The sequence below is a fragment of the Lineus longissimus genome, chromosome 3, assembly GCF_910592395.1.
Source record: "Lineus longissimus chromosome 3, tnLinLong1.2, whole genome shotgun sequence".
Taxonomy (NCBI): domain Eukaryota; kingdom Metazoa; phylum Nemertea; class Pilidiophora; order Heteronemertea; family Lineidae; genus Lineus; species Lineus longissimus.
In genome coordinates, this window is record NC_088310.1 from 20,941,354 (window position 1) to 20,962,486 (window position 21,133).

At 39.6% G+C, this 21,133-nt stretch overlaps 1 protein-coding gene across 3 annotated transcripts in view; it reads left to right on the forward strand.

Annotated features, from left to right (window-relative positions):
• The first annotated feature begins 9,578 nt into the window (after positions 1-9,578).
• Positions 9,579-21,133, forward strand: part of LOC135484202 (homeobox protein Nkx-2.2a-like) — a 31,653-nt gene continuing 20,098 nt past the window's right edge. Inside the window, exon 1 of one of the 3 annotated variants that reach the window (XM_064765438.1) lies at positions 9,579-9,655. Coding sequence is in view for 1 of the 3 variants with exons in the window: in XM_064765435.1 (XP_064621505.1) it covers positions 9,901-9,960 (60 nt within the window). In the remaining 2 variants the exon portion in view is untranslated. Of the gene's footprint in view, positions 9,656-9,795; positions 9,961-15,445; positions 15,577-21,133 lie in introns of those variants that run through there. The other 2 variants (XM_064765435.1, XM_064765437.1) reach the window with 2 other exon arrangements.

Here is a 21,133-nt window from a genome sequence, read left to right on the forward strand (position 1 = left end):
ACGCTGATCTCAAATTATCATCTTGGTTACAGCTTTAAACATCACCAAGTTGTGGGACGATTAAATGCCTTATACTGGTACGTCTTTAAGAATCCCAAAACTAAAATCAAACGTACTTTAATTTCCCTTAAGTCCTAGCATTAATTGCTAACTTATTGAATATTTCTTACAAATAAGAGCTGGGCGGACGCGGGGTTTAGGTAAAAAGTCCATCTACGATAGCGACTTAGTACACGTCCTTTAATGGCAAGTGCGCCGCCGGAGCTAAATGCCCTGATCAAAGACTAGGACGCTTTTTCAGCTCGATCTTTCTTCAAAAGCTCAGAGCCTGAGAAAAAATGCATCAAATGTGATCTTACTGTCGGAGCAGATTTTCCCTATACAAGTAAACAGGAGCGGAGAGAGGTAAGAAATCATCATCAATATCAGTTGCCAGGCAACCCGATGTAAACTTGGCTTTTAGCTTTGTGAAAGCTATTCGAGGATTGGCTGTTATGTTTCCAAGTTTTTATCAAAACTGGATGGAACATTTTAAGGGCTTAGTGAAATTGTCGTCTCTTTGAATATTTAGGCTTTATATGATGTGCCCCATTCAAAGGAAAGCATCTTCCCTCGGATTAAGTACCCAGTTTTTAATTGTATAATCATAGAGGATTCTTTCCGCAAGCTTCTAAAACGTTAATGGCGAAACTTTTAAAAGGTCATGATGTTTGGTTGGTAAGTTGATAAAGTCGGACGTGGCGCTGCGTTTAGCTGCAGTACCATATTGAAGTCACGTGATTCAAAGAAGCAACCTGGTGCATTGTGCCAGTATAGAGGTCAGCGTCAACTGCCGCATACTGCTGCAAGATTGCTTTTTTATGTAACGCATTGTCGCAGCAAGCCGCACTACACTTGACAATTGACCTATATAAACTTTAAGCTCGAACCATGATACCCCGACCCTTCCCGTTACCGAGCCATCCCGAAGGCACAGAGAAACACAATATTCCATCGCCGAAGGAATGAATGTTAACGCAGAATATGTTGATTATTCTTGTAACCCGATACCGAGACATGGATTACCTTAAAACAAAACAAACATTACAACCTTTCACGACATCTGTGTGTGTTACGCGATCCCCCTGCTCCGAGCGCGACCCCGGAAAGTCACCTATAAGAAAGGATGTTCTCTCTTGGTAATCCAAATCAGTCATGTTTGCCCGGAAACCTGGACATGTTTGATCGGGAGGCTGGGGACGCTTTTTGAACTGTCTAGCTGAGGAAGGGCTCCGGTTTTGCTGGCAGGGGTTCTCCAAACTTTAGGCACTGTTAGGTGATTAGCTGCGTCAGGAGCGTTGCAATGACTGAAACGTCTCTTGAATGCTAGTCAGTACGGCCACAAGCGTAACTAAGATGCTGTTTTCTGTACTTCTGGGTGGATTTCAATACGTTTGGCTGGATTCCTATATATTTGTGTCGATATCTATGCACCCTCAGGGAAGAAATGAAATATCATATCTCGTAAAGATGTTTGTTATTCAATCGAATTTGTAGTCTTGATCCTGGTCCACTTACGAAGAAAGCAACAAACAACGTGCCACCAGCTCAATTCGTTTCCACCGACCTATTTGCCCAAAGAAACAACCGCGTCCATCAAAAACAAATCCTGGCAATTTGAGTGGATGAAAGCCATTCGGAGTGTGCGTAATCGATCCACCATTTCTAACACATCCAGGTACTCTCATCGGAAAAAAGCGACAGGCTTTTAACAGCAGAGTGCCTCCCCTTGGAACCCATTTCGACAAAACGAGGAAGATTTTATGTTTGGAGTACCTTCCTTTATTTGATAGAGGAGACACATTGAAATCAACGTGGAACGTAATTGTTATTAATAAGCCTGTTTAATGCTTTCCATCAAATAGAATACGAGTTTTAATTGCACTATAAAGCGTAATGAAGTGGTACAGAAACGACTTGATCTAGACTGTCTGACAGAATTAATTGTGTCCGTTCTGATTTGAATGGGTACTACAGTTGGCGTATCAAATAAAATTAGGAGCTGTTGTATTGACTGAACTGGGTCTAATATATATAGGTTCTCTTATTGGAAGTTGTCATCATTATACATGTCTGACAAATAGTAACTCGCGTTCTATGTCCACATTGATATGTCCATCCGATAATTCCTTGTTCTGGTGTTGCTGAGGATGCAGTAGCAATTTAAATCCCGTTAAGCCGCATGCCTTCTAGCGAATTCTCCACCCAATTTTTTGGTTCCTTCAATCAGTGGTGATGATGTCACGTGGCTTGTGTTGAATCAAAAATGAAATAGAAGAAGCCACTTTCGAGTATATCTGTTGCCTGAAAGTCGCGCACTCCAATGTTCCTGGGCTAAAAGTGTCATTCTTTTATTGTCAATGAAAATCAGTAAACGAAAAACAAGACGACCACAATGCTACACAGTGACCGTGAGGACCTCAAAAGGAGTGCTCGTGGTCAGATTAACATCAAGGTAAATAATCCAAAAAAGGAATTGAGGACATAGGTATCGCTGGTTTTTGTTTTTCAAGAACCTAAAAACCAAAACAAGGAGACACATTGCTAAAAATGACCATATTTTGCCATAAAACCAACAAGTGTTGTTTCATTGTCTGATGGTATAGGTTGACAGGATGACGAACATGCATTCAAATACAGCGAATTATACAGATATTGGTTTTTCTGACTTTCACGATCTGCCTCATAGCTTGAGGGTGTCATCAGCTTTCTACGGATGATCCTTACATCCTCTTTAGAGGTTTACTCAAAGTAATATGTCCATCTAATCGCTTGTTTTGTTCCGCTTAGGATGCAGTAGCAATTTAAGTCCCGTTTAGCCGCATGCCTGCTGGCGAAAGTTGTCAGTATGGTGGCTCCTATTCTTTAGAGAGGAACATGAGATGTTCTATAATGCATTTGTTCAAAGACAATATGGTAATCGTTCGAAATGATGACACATTTGTCTTTGGACAGAACCACTTTCATAATTTTCATCTTGATCAGTCTGCCAACAATATTGTCCTTAGCATATACAGAAGGATGTCCGGCCGTTATTCGGCATGAGTTGTGTTACGAATGCGCCTCATGTTGTTTTCACTAGCCAAACAATCACGTCTGCTTTGCACGGAAGGCTTATACATAATACCCACCTCATTGCTGCTCTTCCGTACTTTAGAAGGAATAATACAAACATACCTTGTATTTCAACGAAAACTGAAGTAGACCGAAAATGAGGGGCGAAAAAGAACTGGCAACATTGCGTCAGAGGAGCATCTTTCTGGAAAATGGCGCATTGTCTTAAGAAGTCCCACACCGACACCTAACAAAGCCACCAGATTGAGTTACCATTTTCTAAATAGCATGATACACCGGTCACCAATCGTCCTTTTTAGACGATGACGGTTTCAGATCGGACATCACTTTTTTGAGGTTGGTTGACGATCGCCCGCAATCTCTTCTTGGACCACTGCAGCCATGGCCATCTTCCCTCACAATAGCGCTGAAATTTTAAGGGATTGAGAGAGGTCTTCATACTTAAAGGCTGCTAGTTGACTGGAAAGGACAGCAACAAAATGCCAGATGTCGTTCCCTCGACACTAAAGTAGTGTGAAAGTTTTTTGTCTGAAATCTCTTCGCTAAGTTTGCAACTGAAGAAATAAGCAATAAAGGCGAGAACGAACGGAGTTATACATCGATGCCCCAGGGTATGAGCCTGCCTTATGAATAGCCATAGTCAAGAAGAAACACACTACATCATGAAATGAATACATCCGTCTAAAGGGCGGTCACTTTGGTTTTTAATGGCCGCCCCCAGCGGTATGTGAAGACTCGGCTTATCAGGAAGAAGGTGAATATAACGGATGCAACATCATTGAAGGCTGTGAGAAAGAATTGACGCAACATTATCGAAACCTTGTCTAACATATAGATGGACAAAACTCCTTTGTTCTCTGGGACAAATGCGAATTTTGATCTGCAGTCGTAAGAAAAGTTGTCCAAGGTTACACAAAGCGGACCTTCGGATACTTTGTTGGAACTTCTTCATCGGCACTCGCGGTGATAAGTTTGAACATTGGAAAGTTTTGAGATTGTTGTCAGATATCTTTATAACAGCGAAACAAAGAAAGATAAAGCAGGTAACAAAAACCCTGCTATATTCCTCAGACCAAATCAAGTCATTGTGAAATTGATAAGATATATTTGTTCAAACTTTGATGAAAAAACCCTGGCGAATTCAACTTAACTAAATTACAGCAAAGTGCAAATTTCTCAATTTCAGTTTGCAGATGGAGAAGACGAAATCAAACGACTCAACAAACGACTATCTAGCCCACCTAGCCCATGCAATGAGTTTTGTATAAGAGTCACTTCTCGTTACCCCACTTTGCGAAAAAAAAATCTTGCAGACAAAATCTGTGTAATGGTTATTTAGACATCTAGTACAATTCATTTCACTTGCCCTTGAGGGGATTTTACCATTTCCACCTGATTCAAACTTGATGTTTAAACCTTATTCTAATGGATGTGTTTTACGCCTGAAGTCATTCAGGATATCAAATATGAAATCCGTTTAAGCCATTTTCCTTTAATCGCTTTTTATGCGATAGACCATCAACGCAGAGCGATTGTTTTCTTATATAATTCACAAAGCACTTGCCGTTTCTTTTCGGTGGCGACGAAGCTTTGATTTTCGTGAGGCCCATTAGTCTGTGAAAGCGACAAAATTTCTTTTTTTTCGAAAACGTACAGACAAAATTTTCGAGATGTACTATTCTAATGAGATACATGTATAACAACGAGAATGCAAGAAAATAGAAATAAGTATAATAAGGGTTGCAGCGATTTAAATCGCTCGTTTGCTCGGCACTCTAACGGTCCATCGAAAGTATTTGGCTCCGATAGTTGTCTTCCCGACATCACGCCTAAATTAACATTATTAAAGGCCATCTTAACTGGTGAGACACGCCGATGTTGACTCGTAGATTCCTAATTGGATTTGATCGGTATTATGGGCCAGTCTATTGTTCCAGCCTCTGACATATGTTGCCATTGTATCAAGTGTTTGCTCAACCAACCGAACAAGATGCTCGGCAGGATGCTTTTAACTGAGGAAACTCGATAGCAGTCCAAGCTGCCTTATAGCTGACACATTTAACATGCCTGAGGTTAATGTCTTGTCTTCGGGGACTTTAAGTTGGTTTTCATTTTATGCTTGGTCTTATAAATAGATATATAAGGGCTTGCATGCACATTCGAATTTTTAGTCAGATTTGAAATAACAAAATGATTAGTACTGAAGTTCGTGTCGATGGCCGCTCCCGCTGTTTTTCTAATATTTCGAAATCACCATACCAAGGAATTCCTTTCAAGCAATTGTTACTTATTTTGCTGAGTTCCATCTGCAACTGACATATATATTTTCAGGGACACTGAATAGAATAGACAACAATGAACAAGTGAAGTTCAGTCTAAAAAGAAACTCGTTGCCAAATAACTCTTTATATTAAGCCCTCTGTAACCCTCATCAACTTCGTTCAGCTGGGATAGCATTATTAAGGTTTAGCTTAATCAAAACGAAAAAGACAGCTAACCTAACACTCCTTTTTTGGGAACACACTACAAAAAGAAGCCGCCGCTAAAGCACCTTTCATGAGCCACCAATAACCCCCATATTGGTTTCTTTCAAGCTGGAGAGCCATGAGGTTTAGCTTTATCAGTTTGGTTCTAACCTCATCCTCCGGTAAGAGAAATGGACCTGATATCTCCTGGAAAGGCGCTTTGTTGGTATTATGTTTAGTTCCGGGATTGGGATCAGTGGGATGGCTTCTATAAAGCTCTTCGGATGGAAGGGGATAGGAGCTAGGGTTGCATCGGTCGGGTAAGCCTATTGCTGCACTCAGATAGAAGGGGATAGGAGCAATAGGCAGGGGCAATAGGGTGCCCGAACGGTTTAGTTGAGGCATGTAAAATTAGGTCTGCTGTCTCGTTTGCGTTAGTCGGGTAAACCAACTGCTGATGAGGACATCGTGGGCCGTCCTGCCGAGTTGCATCAGCCATGAGTACGCCGGAACTGAAGCGCTCAGTTTGGGGTCGTCTATTCTGATTACTATAGCTATGATGGGTAAGATCTTTGCTGCACACAAAATAAGGTCGGCAGTCACACAAAATGAGGTCAGCCGTTTACACACAGAATGGGTAAGATATTTGCTGCACACAAAACGAGTTCTGCAGTTCTCCTTTACGATTCCGAGTTCATACGGATATGGGGATTTTTGATTGCAAAAAACGCTGATTTTGCACTCCACTTTGACGGAACAATCACATCGATGCGCAGAATTGGACAGCAAACCACCAGTAAAAGTTTTTAATGACATTCATGTACCTAATCTCGTGTCATCTGCTCTCCCGAGGTCTTTGAAGCTGCTGTCAAACATAAAGAGGTGGTTTACCAACGACTGGCTAAATACCCCACAGGGTTTTAACTTAATCAGCTGCTAACTGTCTAGCTGGATCCTTAAGCCGCGATGACAAGTCATCTCCCGACTCATCGTATGCCTATAAGCCTTTTGAGGCTTTAGATGTTGTTTAAAGCTTGATGGTGGAGGGTCGGGGGCTACTTAAAGCCAGTCGAATCCTCGTTGGTTGGATCTGAGCCTGGATTAACTATTAAGCCTATACTGGGCAAGTTGTCTTCTTAATGACGGTCGCCAGGTTGTGGAACAATAAGAACATCTTTAAGAAGACATTTTGCCTTAAGTACGGTGTACTCGCTGGTGAAAAAATGCATTAGTGTGACTACTGAGCGATCGTTTTACCAAGCAAAAAGATATGAATGTCAGCTTCAAAGGGAAGGAGACTTTCGCAATACATGAGGACAGCCTTTTTATTTCTTCATTGAGACCATACGTGTATGCATACCGGTCGTTTCTGCCAGAACTTTGAATTTGTGATTAGCAGTCGTCTAAGAGGGAAAATTAAATACAGCTGCTTACGAAGTCACATCAATTTATCTTGCTCTGCTTGTCACCATGCACACACTCAGGCTGGGGAATTAGTCGACCAACCTCATCTCGTCTCATTCCTAAATCCTTTCACCTACACCATTCCAGAAACACCAAGTACCCCTCCGAGCCTCTCTGGAGCTAACCGCTCCCATCTTATTTATTACCATTCTCCACCTCGACAACTTACAATCGATCTGAGGTGACTATAATCGGGTTTTCGATACAATTAAAGGCAGATTTTACCAGACAAAAAAACACGAACATGAGATCATGACATCTTGCATTTTAAAAGTATGTCTTAAGATCATTGTGTAACTTATCTAACACGGCATATTGCCAGATAACCGCCTTTTGTTTATGCTTAATGGTAATTTTTCATAAAGGGTCGGATACGGGACCTAAGTTGGGGATTTCAAATTCTAATAAAAATGACAGATTCCGCCAACTTGCATGTTCCTTTAATGTGTCGTTGTCAGTATGGGTACTGAGTAATATCTTGGTTTATTACTAAAACGCTTTGTCAGCCTCGCTAGGATGAGTTCGTCTCCAAACAGGCGTGTAACGTGTCTCTATTCTCTTCTAGCTCAGCGCACGTTTAATATCAGTTCGCGATCAATTCCTACAGGTTACCATTCATCAGCCTATTTCGTGGCGAGAGCGCTCCTCGGAATGAGTAAATTGCATCTTGGCTCGCTCAATGACACGATATCGTGTTTGCGAGGACTGGATTCGCAGCGTGCTATAGCGCGGGATGAAAAGAACAATTAGGGAGATAGAGGTGTTTATGGACTGGCAACAATTAACAGGGTTTTAGCTGTCATGGGAGACCTAACTTAATCGATGGAGGCAATAATATTGTGAAGAAAACCAGTGATTCGTGCAAGAGATGCGTTTAATTGGAACAAAAGTTGCGCGCGCGATCAATACCACGGAGATAAGATCAAACGCGGGTGAAAATCACCAGAAACCGATGGAAAAGGCAACTTAACTCAACCCACGGCTACTTTTCATTAGGACACAGCGAATCAGTCAGCGCTTTTTGAGCGCGTGCGCTCTGATGAATAGATATCCTCGCGACCAGCGCAAATAAAGGGAACGTATATTTAACTAACACTTAGGGGCACTGGAGGAAAACGCTGGCTGATTTATGTCGCTATCGGAGGAAGTAGTCAGCAAATGGAGATTTCTGGTAAAACGCATCGATTGGGGGTATTAAGCTAATATGGCCATTATGATATGCGTTGTCGGGAGTATTTGGTTTATTCACCGGTGCGGACTCCGGCGACATTAGCGTTCAGTATTCCTAATTGCGTTCGTCTCCGTATCGAAGTATTTCTCTGCTTGGTGGGTCCATGATAAATAAAACGATGAATATATACGCTCAAGTGATAATGGAGATTGGTGATCTCTTTAAGGGAGACAACTCACTTTGATTTCATCGATTTGATAGTAATGGGTTGAAGTATATAAAATGTCTTTCTAGATCGTACTTATGTTAAGTGGACGCGTGGTATTGACCACTCGTATTTGAGAGATCTTTGTTAAAGGCATCGATGGTGGATTTTTAGGAAAAAACTGATGAAACTTTGCACCTACAACCAATGAGAAAAAAGTATTAAGTGAAAAAACATCTTGCTTAAAAATCTCTGGACTGGACACTGGCCTCAGTTTAATTAATGCATGCTGATCCAACCAAATGTTTCAGTTGCGCTACCATTGCTTACTAACATATGTCCATCTTCGACTGACTTTATCTGTCCTGGATTGAATGGTGCCAAAACCAGGCAAATTCCGAACCAGGGTTTAAAAGCTTTGACGCAGGTTTAGTATAATTTGAAATAATAGAAGTTTACCACGAATAAATTGAAAGCTATGGCAAACACGATACAAAGGTAACACCAGTAAGTTGATTTTGTTTCAGTCATGCAATATAAAAGTGACAGTTGAACTTTTTTATGAGTCACGATGACACAACCGATACGCGACAATTTCATAGGCGGAGTCGCTGAAGGAGGGTAATCCGCTCGACTCGGGCACGGGTTGCGTCGATCGGTAACGGGAAGAGATCATTGAGGGGTTTCTTTGATCTAAAGGTTAGTTCCTAGACGCGAGTAGATTTTATCTCATAAAATTATTTATGCTTTTAACATCATATTCCTGCTATCGATCAGCTAATCCAAGCGGCGCTTTGAGAGCAAAACGGTGAAAGGAAGTGCATGAGAATTTACATGAGCGAATCTGCACTTCTTGGTCAAGTGCTTTCCATTTGGCTTCTCTTTGACGTCACTGGGATAGAACTTACTCAGGAACCAATAAGAGAACTCTCGAACCTGATCCCACTCGAAAACTCCGTGACATATGGCTTTCTTTGCTTTGACCCAAAACAAATGATCAAAACGTACGGCGGTGAAATATGGGGAAATGCGATAATAAATTTGCGGATACCGAGGCATTTTAGCCAAGTAAACAAGTTAATGGCCAAGTCGAGTGACGATATATAAGCTTATTGTCTTTCCTAATGGGTGCAGTTCTCCAGAACAGTTAAGCAGCGCACTCGACCCGCACGGTGAGGTCTCCAGAAGAGCACGGCTAAAGGCAATTGACGTTCCGAAGAACTTGACGAAAGCAAGGTAAGTTGCTTGGAGTGGCTAGCTCTAAGCCTCCAAGAGCATGGGGCTCCGCCACAATTGCATCTCGTCGCGCGTTCTCCAGGTCTCATTCAGAGCTCGCTTGGCTGAAGACGGCTGGAGAAGGACCCTCTTCGTTTGGACAAGAGTCCTCAATCCTGAATGGTGCCGGTAAGAAGTAATAATGACCACTGGAGGAGTAATTGGAAAATGTTTTTCCAGTCAATGAGGCAATTGGACGGCAATCTATGACTTCTACTTGCGTGATGATTGCTCCTCTCAGAAACACTTGTACACAAGAAGATATTGTAAGTCTTTACTCTTCACGATAAGAATCTAAATGTTATTTTGTTCTTCATTAGATAGAAGTGTCGCCATAATATTTATAGGATTTGCATATTCTTCCCCTCCACAGCGAATGTGAGAACAAAATCCGTTTGAAAAAAAATCATGGTTTCTTTATAGTGGCGTTTTCATGTTTGATTTGTAATACAACCTTCAAATTTCGACTTTTTCATTTACTAGAAAGATGTGTCAGTGATTCAATGTTCTTTTGAGGCTTTAAACAGACTAAATCGTTGCTCTTTGTATTCAAATTGCTCATTTTTAATTCTTTTGAAATGAAAATATGACTTATGCGCAAATATCCCCGCCTTTCAACTGTCCTTTGCTTTCAAGATGCCGGATACGCGCCGAAACCCAGTGGCTCAACTCTATAAATGGCAAACATAATATGTAACATCCACTTGGCTTTTCTTTTTTTAAACCTGTTGCACCAAACATAATATTGCTTCACAACGGACGGTATTATCTGTATCTTCTAACAGTTTTAAAAGTACTCTGTGTAAAATGTACCTAGTATGACGAAAGGTAACACATACATGTACATCTTCTAACATATTTCCCTTCTTAAAACGCGCTGAACCTATAGTGTCCACGAACGGCAACACATGAACAGTCCAACTCATTTCGTTTTTTTTAAATGAGCTGAACCTAGGATCCATTTTGAAATATTCAGATTTCACAAACGGTAAGGAATATACAAACAGATGGTGATAATTTTAAAGGTACTTGACTCAGTACAAACGCGTTAAGTCAACACACTCGAATGAAGTAAATCTGATCAATGACATTTTATCAAATATGGCCAAATGCCGTTTATTATTCATTGTGTTATTCAATACATGTACATTAGCGTGGACGCTTCTACATGATTAAACAATCCTTTCTAAATGGTCCATGATCGGGTCTATGATATCATAACGCAAGCAAGGAATAAGCTTGATTTTAGGCATTTAGAAATATTTTCACGAGGGATCTGATGGTGAATGCATGCCGCTGAATACTGAAATTAAGTGATATTTACCAGTGAGAAATTGCTGCTAACATTATTTCAAGAATACAAACAATCCAAAAAATGTAATAATTAAGAAATCTGAATCTTAACATTTGTCTCCAGGCAGATTTAAATCATATCAGAAATAGTATTTAATGCCAAAGGAGGAAAATGATTACCACAATAATGTACATGATATACTGATTGGGCTGTACTTATAAATATAAAATGTAAAGTGCGAGTTTAGCTCTCTCAGTAGTGGCGCTGTTTTAAAGACGACAACATTTATATGTATCAAACAGACTTAATCATCAAGTGGATAAATGGTTAACCTGTTGGAGACCTATCACCTGTCATCTACCTCAAAATTCCCAATCTAGAAGTAAAGGCGTTTCCATGGAGATGCATCATCCTAGTTCCCAAGCGCGGGGAGATTCTCGCTTGAGATGATCCTAGCTGGTCCTCTTCCTGCCCAGTAATCCTCAGGGCCGCGCGACCTGGGACGGACACACAGGAACAAGCACCACGGGGGCGTCTAGCACAACAAATGGACAACTCAATATGGGATTACATGAAAACAGGCAAACACCGAATCTAATGAACAAAGCAATGATTTGGAAGTTAGTGTAATCCGATGGCGAAGTTTAGAATCAGTTTAGTATAGCGCTGTTCTCTCACGCTAGATTTCACTGGACCCGTGGGGTATTCTCATCGCCCGTGATTCAGGATCAGCGATGAAAGCCAAATAAAACGCTAAGTGCCGCTACTGAAACTCACTCAATACGTCGATAATGAGATTTTATTCAAGCAACTTAGCCCAGGAACCGTTACTTTGTTTCCAATAAATAAACGAAGGTCCGTATTTCGCGTTCGCCGGATCAAAAGATTTAGTTAAGACGGAAGGCGCACGAGTTCTAACAGATATGGGATAAAAAAGGAGATCGAACCCACACACAATTTAAATTTTTACGCCATCTTGATTCGATAAGTCCTGGATACTAAAAAAGTTGAAAATGAGGGCCCCGCTTGAAAACAGACAAAGTACCGTGACTTGCTTTGATCCGAATGTGCTTAAGAATAGATGACTCTCCTCCGCGGGCTAAATGTTTTTGACGAAAATTTCTTTTCGAAGCCATCATCAGTACCGTTGCAAGCAAGCGTGTATATGCTCCATCACAAAGTACTGTGTCACGTAGCATGGATCATGCTGCATTGGGATTTTTTACCCGTTGTAAAACGGCAGACTAGATACTTTTGTGTTTCATCAGCCCGCCTTTGCTGCTCTATCCCGGGGAAGCACACGAACTATTCTGGAAATGTTGTTGTGTCGGAGTCTGTCAACCCCTTTAATTAACTAGATCATAAGGACATCGATCGGGACCATTGAGCTAATCAACACCGCCTGGTCACAAATCGATTGTCAGAAACCAAACCAACCCATTGTCCAAGCCTTTGTCTAAGTAGATAGCAAAGGACACTCAGAACTGTCGACGAAAATTAAATACCATGCCAAACACAATCTAATGGCGCACTAATAACACACCCTGAGGTTTTTCTCATCAGAACACATTTCGCCTGGATCCCTGACCGATTCGGAGTTGCTAATCTGGGCAGGTATTATGACGTCGAAGCGTGTTGGGATCCACCCTCAGGCAAAGAGTGTGCGCCCACTTAGCCGAGGGTCCATGCAGGATGGTCCTAAGCTCTGGCACGCAAAATCGAGCATTCGGCGCGCGTCCGATGCGCGCACAGGGCCCATGGCGGAATGGTTGTCTCCGTCTCATCAGGCGAGATTTTCGGCTGCGAACGCCATTAGTTTCCATCGATTGAACTCAACACGTGCCGTAACTTGGATAATCAAGATAGAGAGATTCAGCGACAAAGAAGATCCAAGTATCGAATGCTTTGTTTTCTAACATCCTATTGATCCTGATGGAGTGTATTTGCCGACTTGAATAAGCAGCTGAGGTTGTCTAAAATCTGTCTTGTCGGAAGCTGGGCTTATGGTCGAAGAACCTCTTCAATGTCGAGGTATTCTTATCCAAAACCTTCTTGGCTACTATTCTACCATTTTACACTTAGATTTGATTCCTTACTTACAATGACCACAAAACCCCTTGAAAGAACGACTTATACTGATAGAGATGGCAAGTGCCAATAATTAAAGAAGCCGTAAACGTTTAAGCAAAAGCTTGTCTTTATTTCCATGAGTTAAGAGTCGCTTAACGACACAGCTATTGCAAATCGACTTGTTCGTCTTCATTTTCAATTTGTAATAAACTTCAGGCGTCAGCGGATCCTATATATATATATGTTTACAATCCGATTTTTGCTTAGTAATAGCCTGGCATAACTTCACAGTGTACCGTCTTATGTTTATCTATTTTTCCCATTTTAAAGGACTGGTTCTCTAAGCAAATATAACTTAAATATATTACAATGTCGACAACGTTTTAAAGATGTAAACAAAAACGGAAATGCATATTTCTTACGTTGATTGTCTTACGAATATTCGGTATTTACAAAGAAATAAATAAAAATACAGCAAAGAACCAAGAAAATTAAAGAAGTAAAACAGACCATATTTTTCTTGAAAGTTTGCAAGGAAGGGAGTGCTTTTCTTCAATGGTTTCAACCAGTTACATGTAGTTAGTCACCGAATGAAATATGCCTCAAGGTAGTCGCGTTTTGAATTTCGAATTTCGAATCTCGATATGAGACTTCTGGGCTTTCTTACGTAGGCCTGTCATTTCTCTTGTAAATAACAGGAAGCATAAGTGGGGCATCAAGAGGTTATTTTTAAAACTCGTGTGTTGGATAGCTCCACGAAAGGCTGTGATAAAAACATGTTAAGTGAAAAGAAGAATCGTTACAGCATAGCCTTATTTTCTGCTCGAAGCTGAAAATGATACATTAGATGCACTTTTTTAAATTGAGTACTAAGAAATAGCGCTAGGTAGGACTCTATGACTCAAACAAAATTATACGAAATGTACACTTACTTCACGACAATGAACACGACCTAATGTAAAAGTATTGATTTTCAAAAGCTGCACTGGACTGTTTTTTTTGTGATTTAACGTTTGTGTGAAATATATTGTTATAAAAGCAATTCTGAGTCAACGGAGCCTTGAATTAATCACAGGTACATGTAGGATGCTTTAATTCATCGTGGCAGTGCAAAAATGTTGGTCTACCGGGGAATATGATAGGACGTTGGGAATAAGAAGTGCAAAACGTAATATACTCAGAGGAAGAATGTACCTCCGATGGAAATGTCCTTTTCTTATAAAGCTTAATTGAATACCAAAGTTTTTTAGTTTCATAGAGGGGGATGCTTACATCCAACCTTTCTCAAATGTTGAATTTTTGGAAGAGCAGATGAATGGTGTGAGAAAGCAAAGAAAGTGTAACTTTCAGCCCTAGGGTATCACATTAAAAGGGTTGCATCAGTGCCACTCCACCTGTCCATATCATACCTTTCATGAATATTTTATACTCTGCTCCCTTCATCAATTCAGAAAAGGGCAAGCTTGTGCATAAGGCGGTTTTTGATGTAACGAGATATGTTCCTCAGAGTAACGAAAATGAGTTCCTAGCTTCAAGGCTTGACATTGGAACTAAGGCTAAAAGTGCCCTCCGGCCTGTGATGTAATACGAACCACAGTATCAGGCTAACTACAGGTAAGGTAGTAGTAGACCTACACTTTAGAAAAAATATTGTCTTCCAATAGCTCTATAACTATTTGCTATTTTTTTCTGTACGGGCATACTTCGGAGCATACGACGAGCATCCATACCTTGATTTTTGTCAACATGTCCACATGACGTACATGCAATGCACGCGACTAAAATCATTACACGAAGCACCATACTCGCATTACTTTTTCAATACTATTGCTACCCGAGTTTGCATCTTTTTGATAAAGTTTTAATCATCGTCGTTGCAATATCAGGACAAAAATGAATCTAAAGACTCTCCAGATATTCAGTGTTGTTACTGGGGAAAGCATCAACGCAAATGTCAACATTCACTTGGCTTTCAGAGTATTCTCCGAAAATATAGCATTTGAATAATAGCATTTCATACACCAAGTAGATCTCTCATATGAAAGTTTTGCCATTATCACTGTGTACCTTTCAATGTCAAGTGGTAAATTGAAAATCCAATGGACGGTTAAGCGATGGTACACTGCCCCAGGAGAGCATGTGAGCAAAAAGACAACATATGTTCAAGACTCAGAAACTTTTCTGAAATGTTGACTTAAAACCATTAACCAAATGCTAACATATTGTGATGCTAATGCTCCAATGTGTCCATCGCGAAAGGCGTGGCCGCCAATCGGAGTACGCCATCGACTGAATATCGGATTAAGCATTCTCAGCCAATGATTTGCCGGATGAAAGTGAAAGGTGTTCCGCAAATTGTTAGTTGAGGGGGAAACGGCAGACTTGATTCGAACAATTATGTCTGTATTAGAATAGTTGGCCCAGGAGTACGTACTTGTGTTTTGGTTGATGCTGAGAGGCTGACAGTAATGGCCGAGAGTAGGTCTTGGAAATCATCTTATCTCTGGAATTGCATTGTGTGAGTACATTCATCATTTTTTCCTTTTAAATTATGTAACCCTATAGAATTTGTTGAGATTTGATTTTTACACTGATTTGTAAATTCTTGAGTGTATATTCTATAGTTTTTCTCGTGAACAACTTCTTGTTCATCACTTGATATCATTTGCTCCTCACAATTATTGAAGAAGTCTGCCGGAGGCTGTTTCCCGTTCTTGGTAAATGTGTCATCTCTATCAAAAGATACAGGTGTATGAAGCTAATGTTGCTGAATGTATATGTAATATAAAATTATCTCATTTATATTCTCCCTAAAAATGTCCTCGACAATCCACCATTATCTTTTTTGGGTGCGAAAGGGAGACTCATGGTTCATTTGTGACGAACTGTAACATAGTTAGAGGGAAATCATAATTACTTATTTTACCAAATTTTTGGAGAACGAAAAAGAATGATGTCAACATGATGCCGAACCGGTATTTGTTTTCCCGGCGAAGACTTAAGGTTAATGGGTGACTAAGGTTATCTTGGTTGTCACGTCACTTTAAATACTTAAGAATAATCAAAAACTAATATCATTTGAATAATATTACATTTTTTCGAACATGAAAGTCACCATCACCGTCATCGCCTTTATGTGAACTGTCACAATCAAGATGTCAGTCTAATAAGCTCGTTTACTACTGGTCCATTAATTCAAGTCAGCGTTCAACAGTCAAGAAGTAAGATAAGGAATATCGGTAGCAATTGATATTTATTCTACCCTTGAGTAGGTCTATTAGGGTCCGGCTGCAAACCAGCAACATCCGGGCTCCGTGAACGCCATCCGTCATCTGCTGTTGCGCAAATTGTGTTTACCGGTTGTCCTGTCAGAGTAACGTTTATTTCCTCTGAAATCGCCAGTCCAAAAGACTGATGTTTAGATGATGTTAGACAGACTTGCAGCAGGCGAGGATCTAGAGGGAGCGTAGAGAGGGTACGCCCCCTCCCCCCTCAACACGATCAGATTTGCTAACTATTATGATCTTTTATGCTTATCATTTTTCCACACTTACACCAAATATCTAAGAAAATCGAGAAAATCTCAGAACAGACTAGTACCGTGCACCAATTAAGTCCCTAAACGTAAACCTGACAAATTTTTAGCGGCAGACTGAGTACGTCAAATTTTTTATGGGATCTCCACTTTTTATATATTTCTGTACAGATATCTGTTGGAGGAACACTGACGTTGGTGATTATTGCCCGACTCTTATTTTCCACTTTGCAAATACACCTTTGCTTGACAATATTGTGCTGCAATATTGTCTTAGACTAGTTAAAAATTCAGCAATCTACGGCATTTTTCTATCGATTTGCTTATCACAATAAAATAATAATACCAGCCAACTAAGACTATAACTTCTTTAAAACTACTTCCAGTAATTAAATAAATATTGCTCGATGTTTTTGTTTTAAATACCACCCTAATCGCGTTCCTCCATCATTGTTTAACGGTAAGATAAATATCAGGTGGAAATCACTATAAGAGATTGGTTTTCTTCTTCAAGAAGCCGTTGGCTATATCCGCTTATTTGAAACATAACTTTGCAAATGCTTTGTTTTTAACATCAGTTCCGCGGTTCCAAGTTTCCCAAATGGTAGAATATTGACTCACACACAATACGCAAGTTCTTTAAAAAAATATTAGTCACGGAGTCAAAAAATAAAAGCAAACTTAACCTAACACATCTGACTCTTTGCGGTAAATTGCCGACACAAGTCAAACATAAGAGCAAAAGTGCCAGGCCTACTTGCCTTTCATAGGCTTTATATCCGACCATGTTGCTGTTAAAACGCCGATAAAGTGTATGATGTTGTGCCTTCTTATCCTTAAGGATTATTTGCACCAAAACAATGCCAATTTTAAACTATTTGACGCCTTAACCTTATTATGAATCTAGTACATGTATATTGGAAAATGCACAAAGTGTAGTTTCTAGTAAGACTGAAATTCATGACAGAAGGAATTCACTGAAGAATTCATTTATTTGAATGATGATGCCCCGGTATTTGTAAAATTCATATCTTAATCTAACTGGATACGTGTACATCAAACTGTACATTAGTGTACTTGGATGATTTCGTCATCTGAGCTTGAAATAGACTTTTGAAAACGAGCAACGAAACACCAGTCTTTTCTTACGCGGGATACAAGATGCAAGTCGTTCATCTACCAGTGTTTGCTTACTATGCCTAAGGGCCTACCAGAGAAAGCTGCGCGTCGTCTCCTTTGTGTTCCCCTCCCGCCCGTCGCAACAGTAGCAATGTCGCATAAGTTGAAAAAGTCCTCCATTCTGGTTATAGAGCCCTTAGAAAATACCACGAGCTAGCTGGTATGTATAATGGATGAAAAAAGACCGTAAGTGTATAAAATAGGCAGATGATGTGATACGCGGGTGAAACCAATGATAATCTGACATGGCAGAATGAGTACAAAATGTAGAAAGATACCACAAATGTTTTACTCCAGTTTTTGTTAGTTCCTGGGTTAAATAGTAGGCATCATACGAATTATTTTTTCATCACAGGAAAGCAGTGTTTTGAATACAGTCGTTATAAAAGAAGACATGATATGAAATACCATCGAGAAGCATGATTATAAGAAACTTTCAAAAGAATTGTAACGAGTGTGAAAATGTCTTATAATTTCCCTTTATGACGTGCAATCTGGTTGGAAATCTACCTTTTGTCCGGTGTCAAATCAGACTGGCTATCATGAAACCATGTTTACCCGTCCTATGATAAATGGCCTTGTTATCACGACCAGCCTGGAGTTATTAGGGCCACGGACCGAGCGTATGTACCGTGATTCATAAGTTTCGTTTGCCGATCGAAGAAATATCAATAAGGTTATCTGGAATTCTGTAGAAAGACTGTTTGGTCTTTTGATCGCGTTTATGACTGATTGAGATCGAGATAGTGAAATGTTTGACCGTCTAGATTGCGTCTTGAGATTCGATACTTTTGGATAAGGTTTCTACAGATATGGAGATGCAGCAGAAAATAACTGTTTTTGTTATCTTGGTCGCAAAATAAAACCTTGTTCGTAAGCCACTGGAAGGCCGACGGAAAAAGACTTGTTATCATGTCTTGATGGCATTTTTTTTCAACCATTTTGCGTAGTACCATTGCATTATAGCCAGGGGCAAATAAGTTTACAGTTCCCAATATAACGTAAAATTCTGGCATCAACCGATGGGATATGATACTTTCCATAGCGAAATAGCTCGTAGATTCTAACTAAAAAAATTGCATGTAAGTCAAGGGCATTTATAGAGTGTCTCATGCTTTATGACGTACATTTTTGAACACGTTTGTATACCCATGCTTTTAGAGAAGAGGCTAAAGTTATTGCATTGAACGTTATATTCTTACCAAGTCAAAACTTGTCCGAAGCCATCAATCATCAAGTCCAGTTACACCGCCCTCTCTCCAATGATTTATCTCACAGGGCAACACAAGTCAAGCGATCAGAAATTAGCAAAGGAATTTCAATTCAACCATCAACATCAGGCCTTTCATGGTTCAGTTCCTCAGTCATTGAATTCAAAATGAACATATTATAACGGCAATATTCATATATACACCATAATCATACAAGAAAGACACCAAATGCTCATCTTTCATCACATTTCTTTACAATATGGCTTGAAGTGTGATATAGCATTTGAAAACTCATTCAAAGGCGTCAAACTTGCCGTCAACGGCTTTTGGACAACCCATCAGTAAATATACTCCTTTATTTGCTTGACAATACTGCGTGTGATATTACTAGTTTTGCGAATTACTTTATTGGCCTTTTGAGAATTACAAAGGATATTGAGTTGAGTTTGGGTGTCTAAAAGTCGACTCTTGACCTTACTGTATATGAGTACTTCAATCCATTTTTCAACCACTCAAAGCTTCACTTCAGAGGTCTAAATATATTCAATTTTTAGTAGCCTAAGGTGTCAAAAGTGTAATAGCTTTAGTCAAGTGCTTTTAAGTCCATGAATTTCTATGTTTGTCGATTTTACAAGTGCCTCTTACTGGAATTAAAGCTTTATTTGAATGAGAGCAAAGGAGCAAATAATATTTTGCTTCATTTTAAAATGTTCAATGATGATGACTGCCCATTCTAAACTCGAAGATTGAGACATCTGCCCAATCTGGCGCAATAGCACTGTGTCACAATGTTTTCTAAGAATTTTATTAAATTTTGAGTGTGATAGGAAATTGTTATCTTAGATGCATATCCATAGAAAACTAATCAAAATTGATAATCTGCACTCGACGTGTATCAGGAATTCTTTACGTTCATAAAAAATAAATTAAAAGAGTTATCCTACACTTTACGTGTTAGGAAATAGCAATAGAACAAAATCAAAACAGTTAATCTGTGAAATATTTATATCTGTCGATAGAAAGCAATGAAACAGCTGAAACTACACTCTACCTGTAAAAAGCAGCTCTAGTTGAAACTACGCTCTAACAGTAGAATGGGAATAGAAAACAGATAAAAATCAGCTAAATGAGCAACTTAAAGATAGCAAATTTACCGAGACTCAAGTGAAACATAAGAGGAACTGATAATTTTGGCAACGGAGGTTGGCAAATAATGTTCTATCAATTAAATCACTTATTGGTACTTGTGGTGTAATAGGTAGTTGACTGAATACAATCACAGACAAGTATATGGTGTCACCTTCTCCAAAGACAGGTATTGGGTGTCATTTTCTCCATAGACTTAGTACAACTATCACCAAATGACGTCCTTGAGGTGTTTACCCCGTGCTTAACTTCACTTATACCTATAAACACTTCAGAACATTGATGAAATCTGGCAGCGTTAGGCCGGGGGTTTTATTGCGCATTGTCGAATTTGAGTTAACCAGCTGATAATTCTTACTGTCGACCGTGATAGTTTAAAGCCAAATGTTCGCAAATTTTTCTGACGTGGTCGTGAGAATTTTATGGCATTGGTGAAGCAATGTATAAAAGTGTGTATAAAGTTGGGCTGTCGATTTTTTTGGCTCATAGGTCTGCCTTTATTGCCCAGAGTTTCCAAGCGAGAAAGGAATTAAACATTGGTGACTGAAAGACAGAAATAAAATAAGTCAATATTACCAAATTTTAAATTATAATCTACACACTTTGAACTGGTATGTGTATTTGATAAATATCCTCATGATTTACTAATTTAGGACACGGACTATGACAAATATTTGAGGACTAATAAATCATGTTAGTTGGTCATCGGGGTATCGATGAAATCACCTTGTCGGGACAGGCTTAAGGTGAGTGACTGGTCGGTGCGTATTCGGGTTGAATTGTTTTTTTAATGTTCCCCGTAAATGACATAAGATGACAAGAGAAGAAAAACACATGTTCAAAGGGGAAACCGAGACTGATACAGTATTCGTATTACACTGTATTATGACATTTCGTATGTTAGTAGCTTCTTTGAGCGAGCGTTTAAAAAACCTATCGTCTTCGTCTTATTCATTATCTATGGAGAACATTTTCATATTCATGTACTAGTATAATGATGGCAC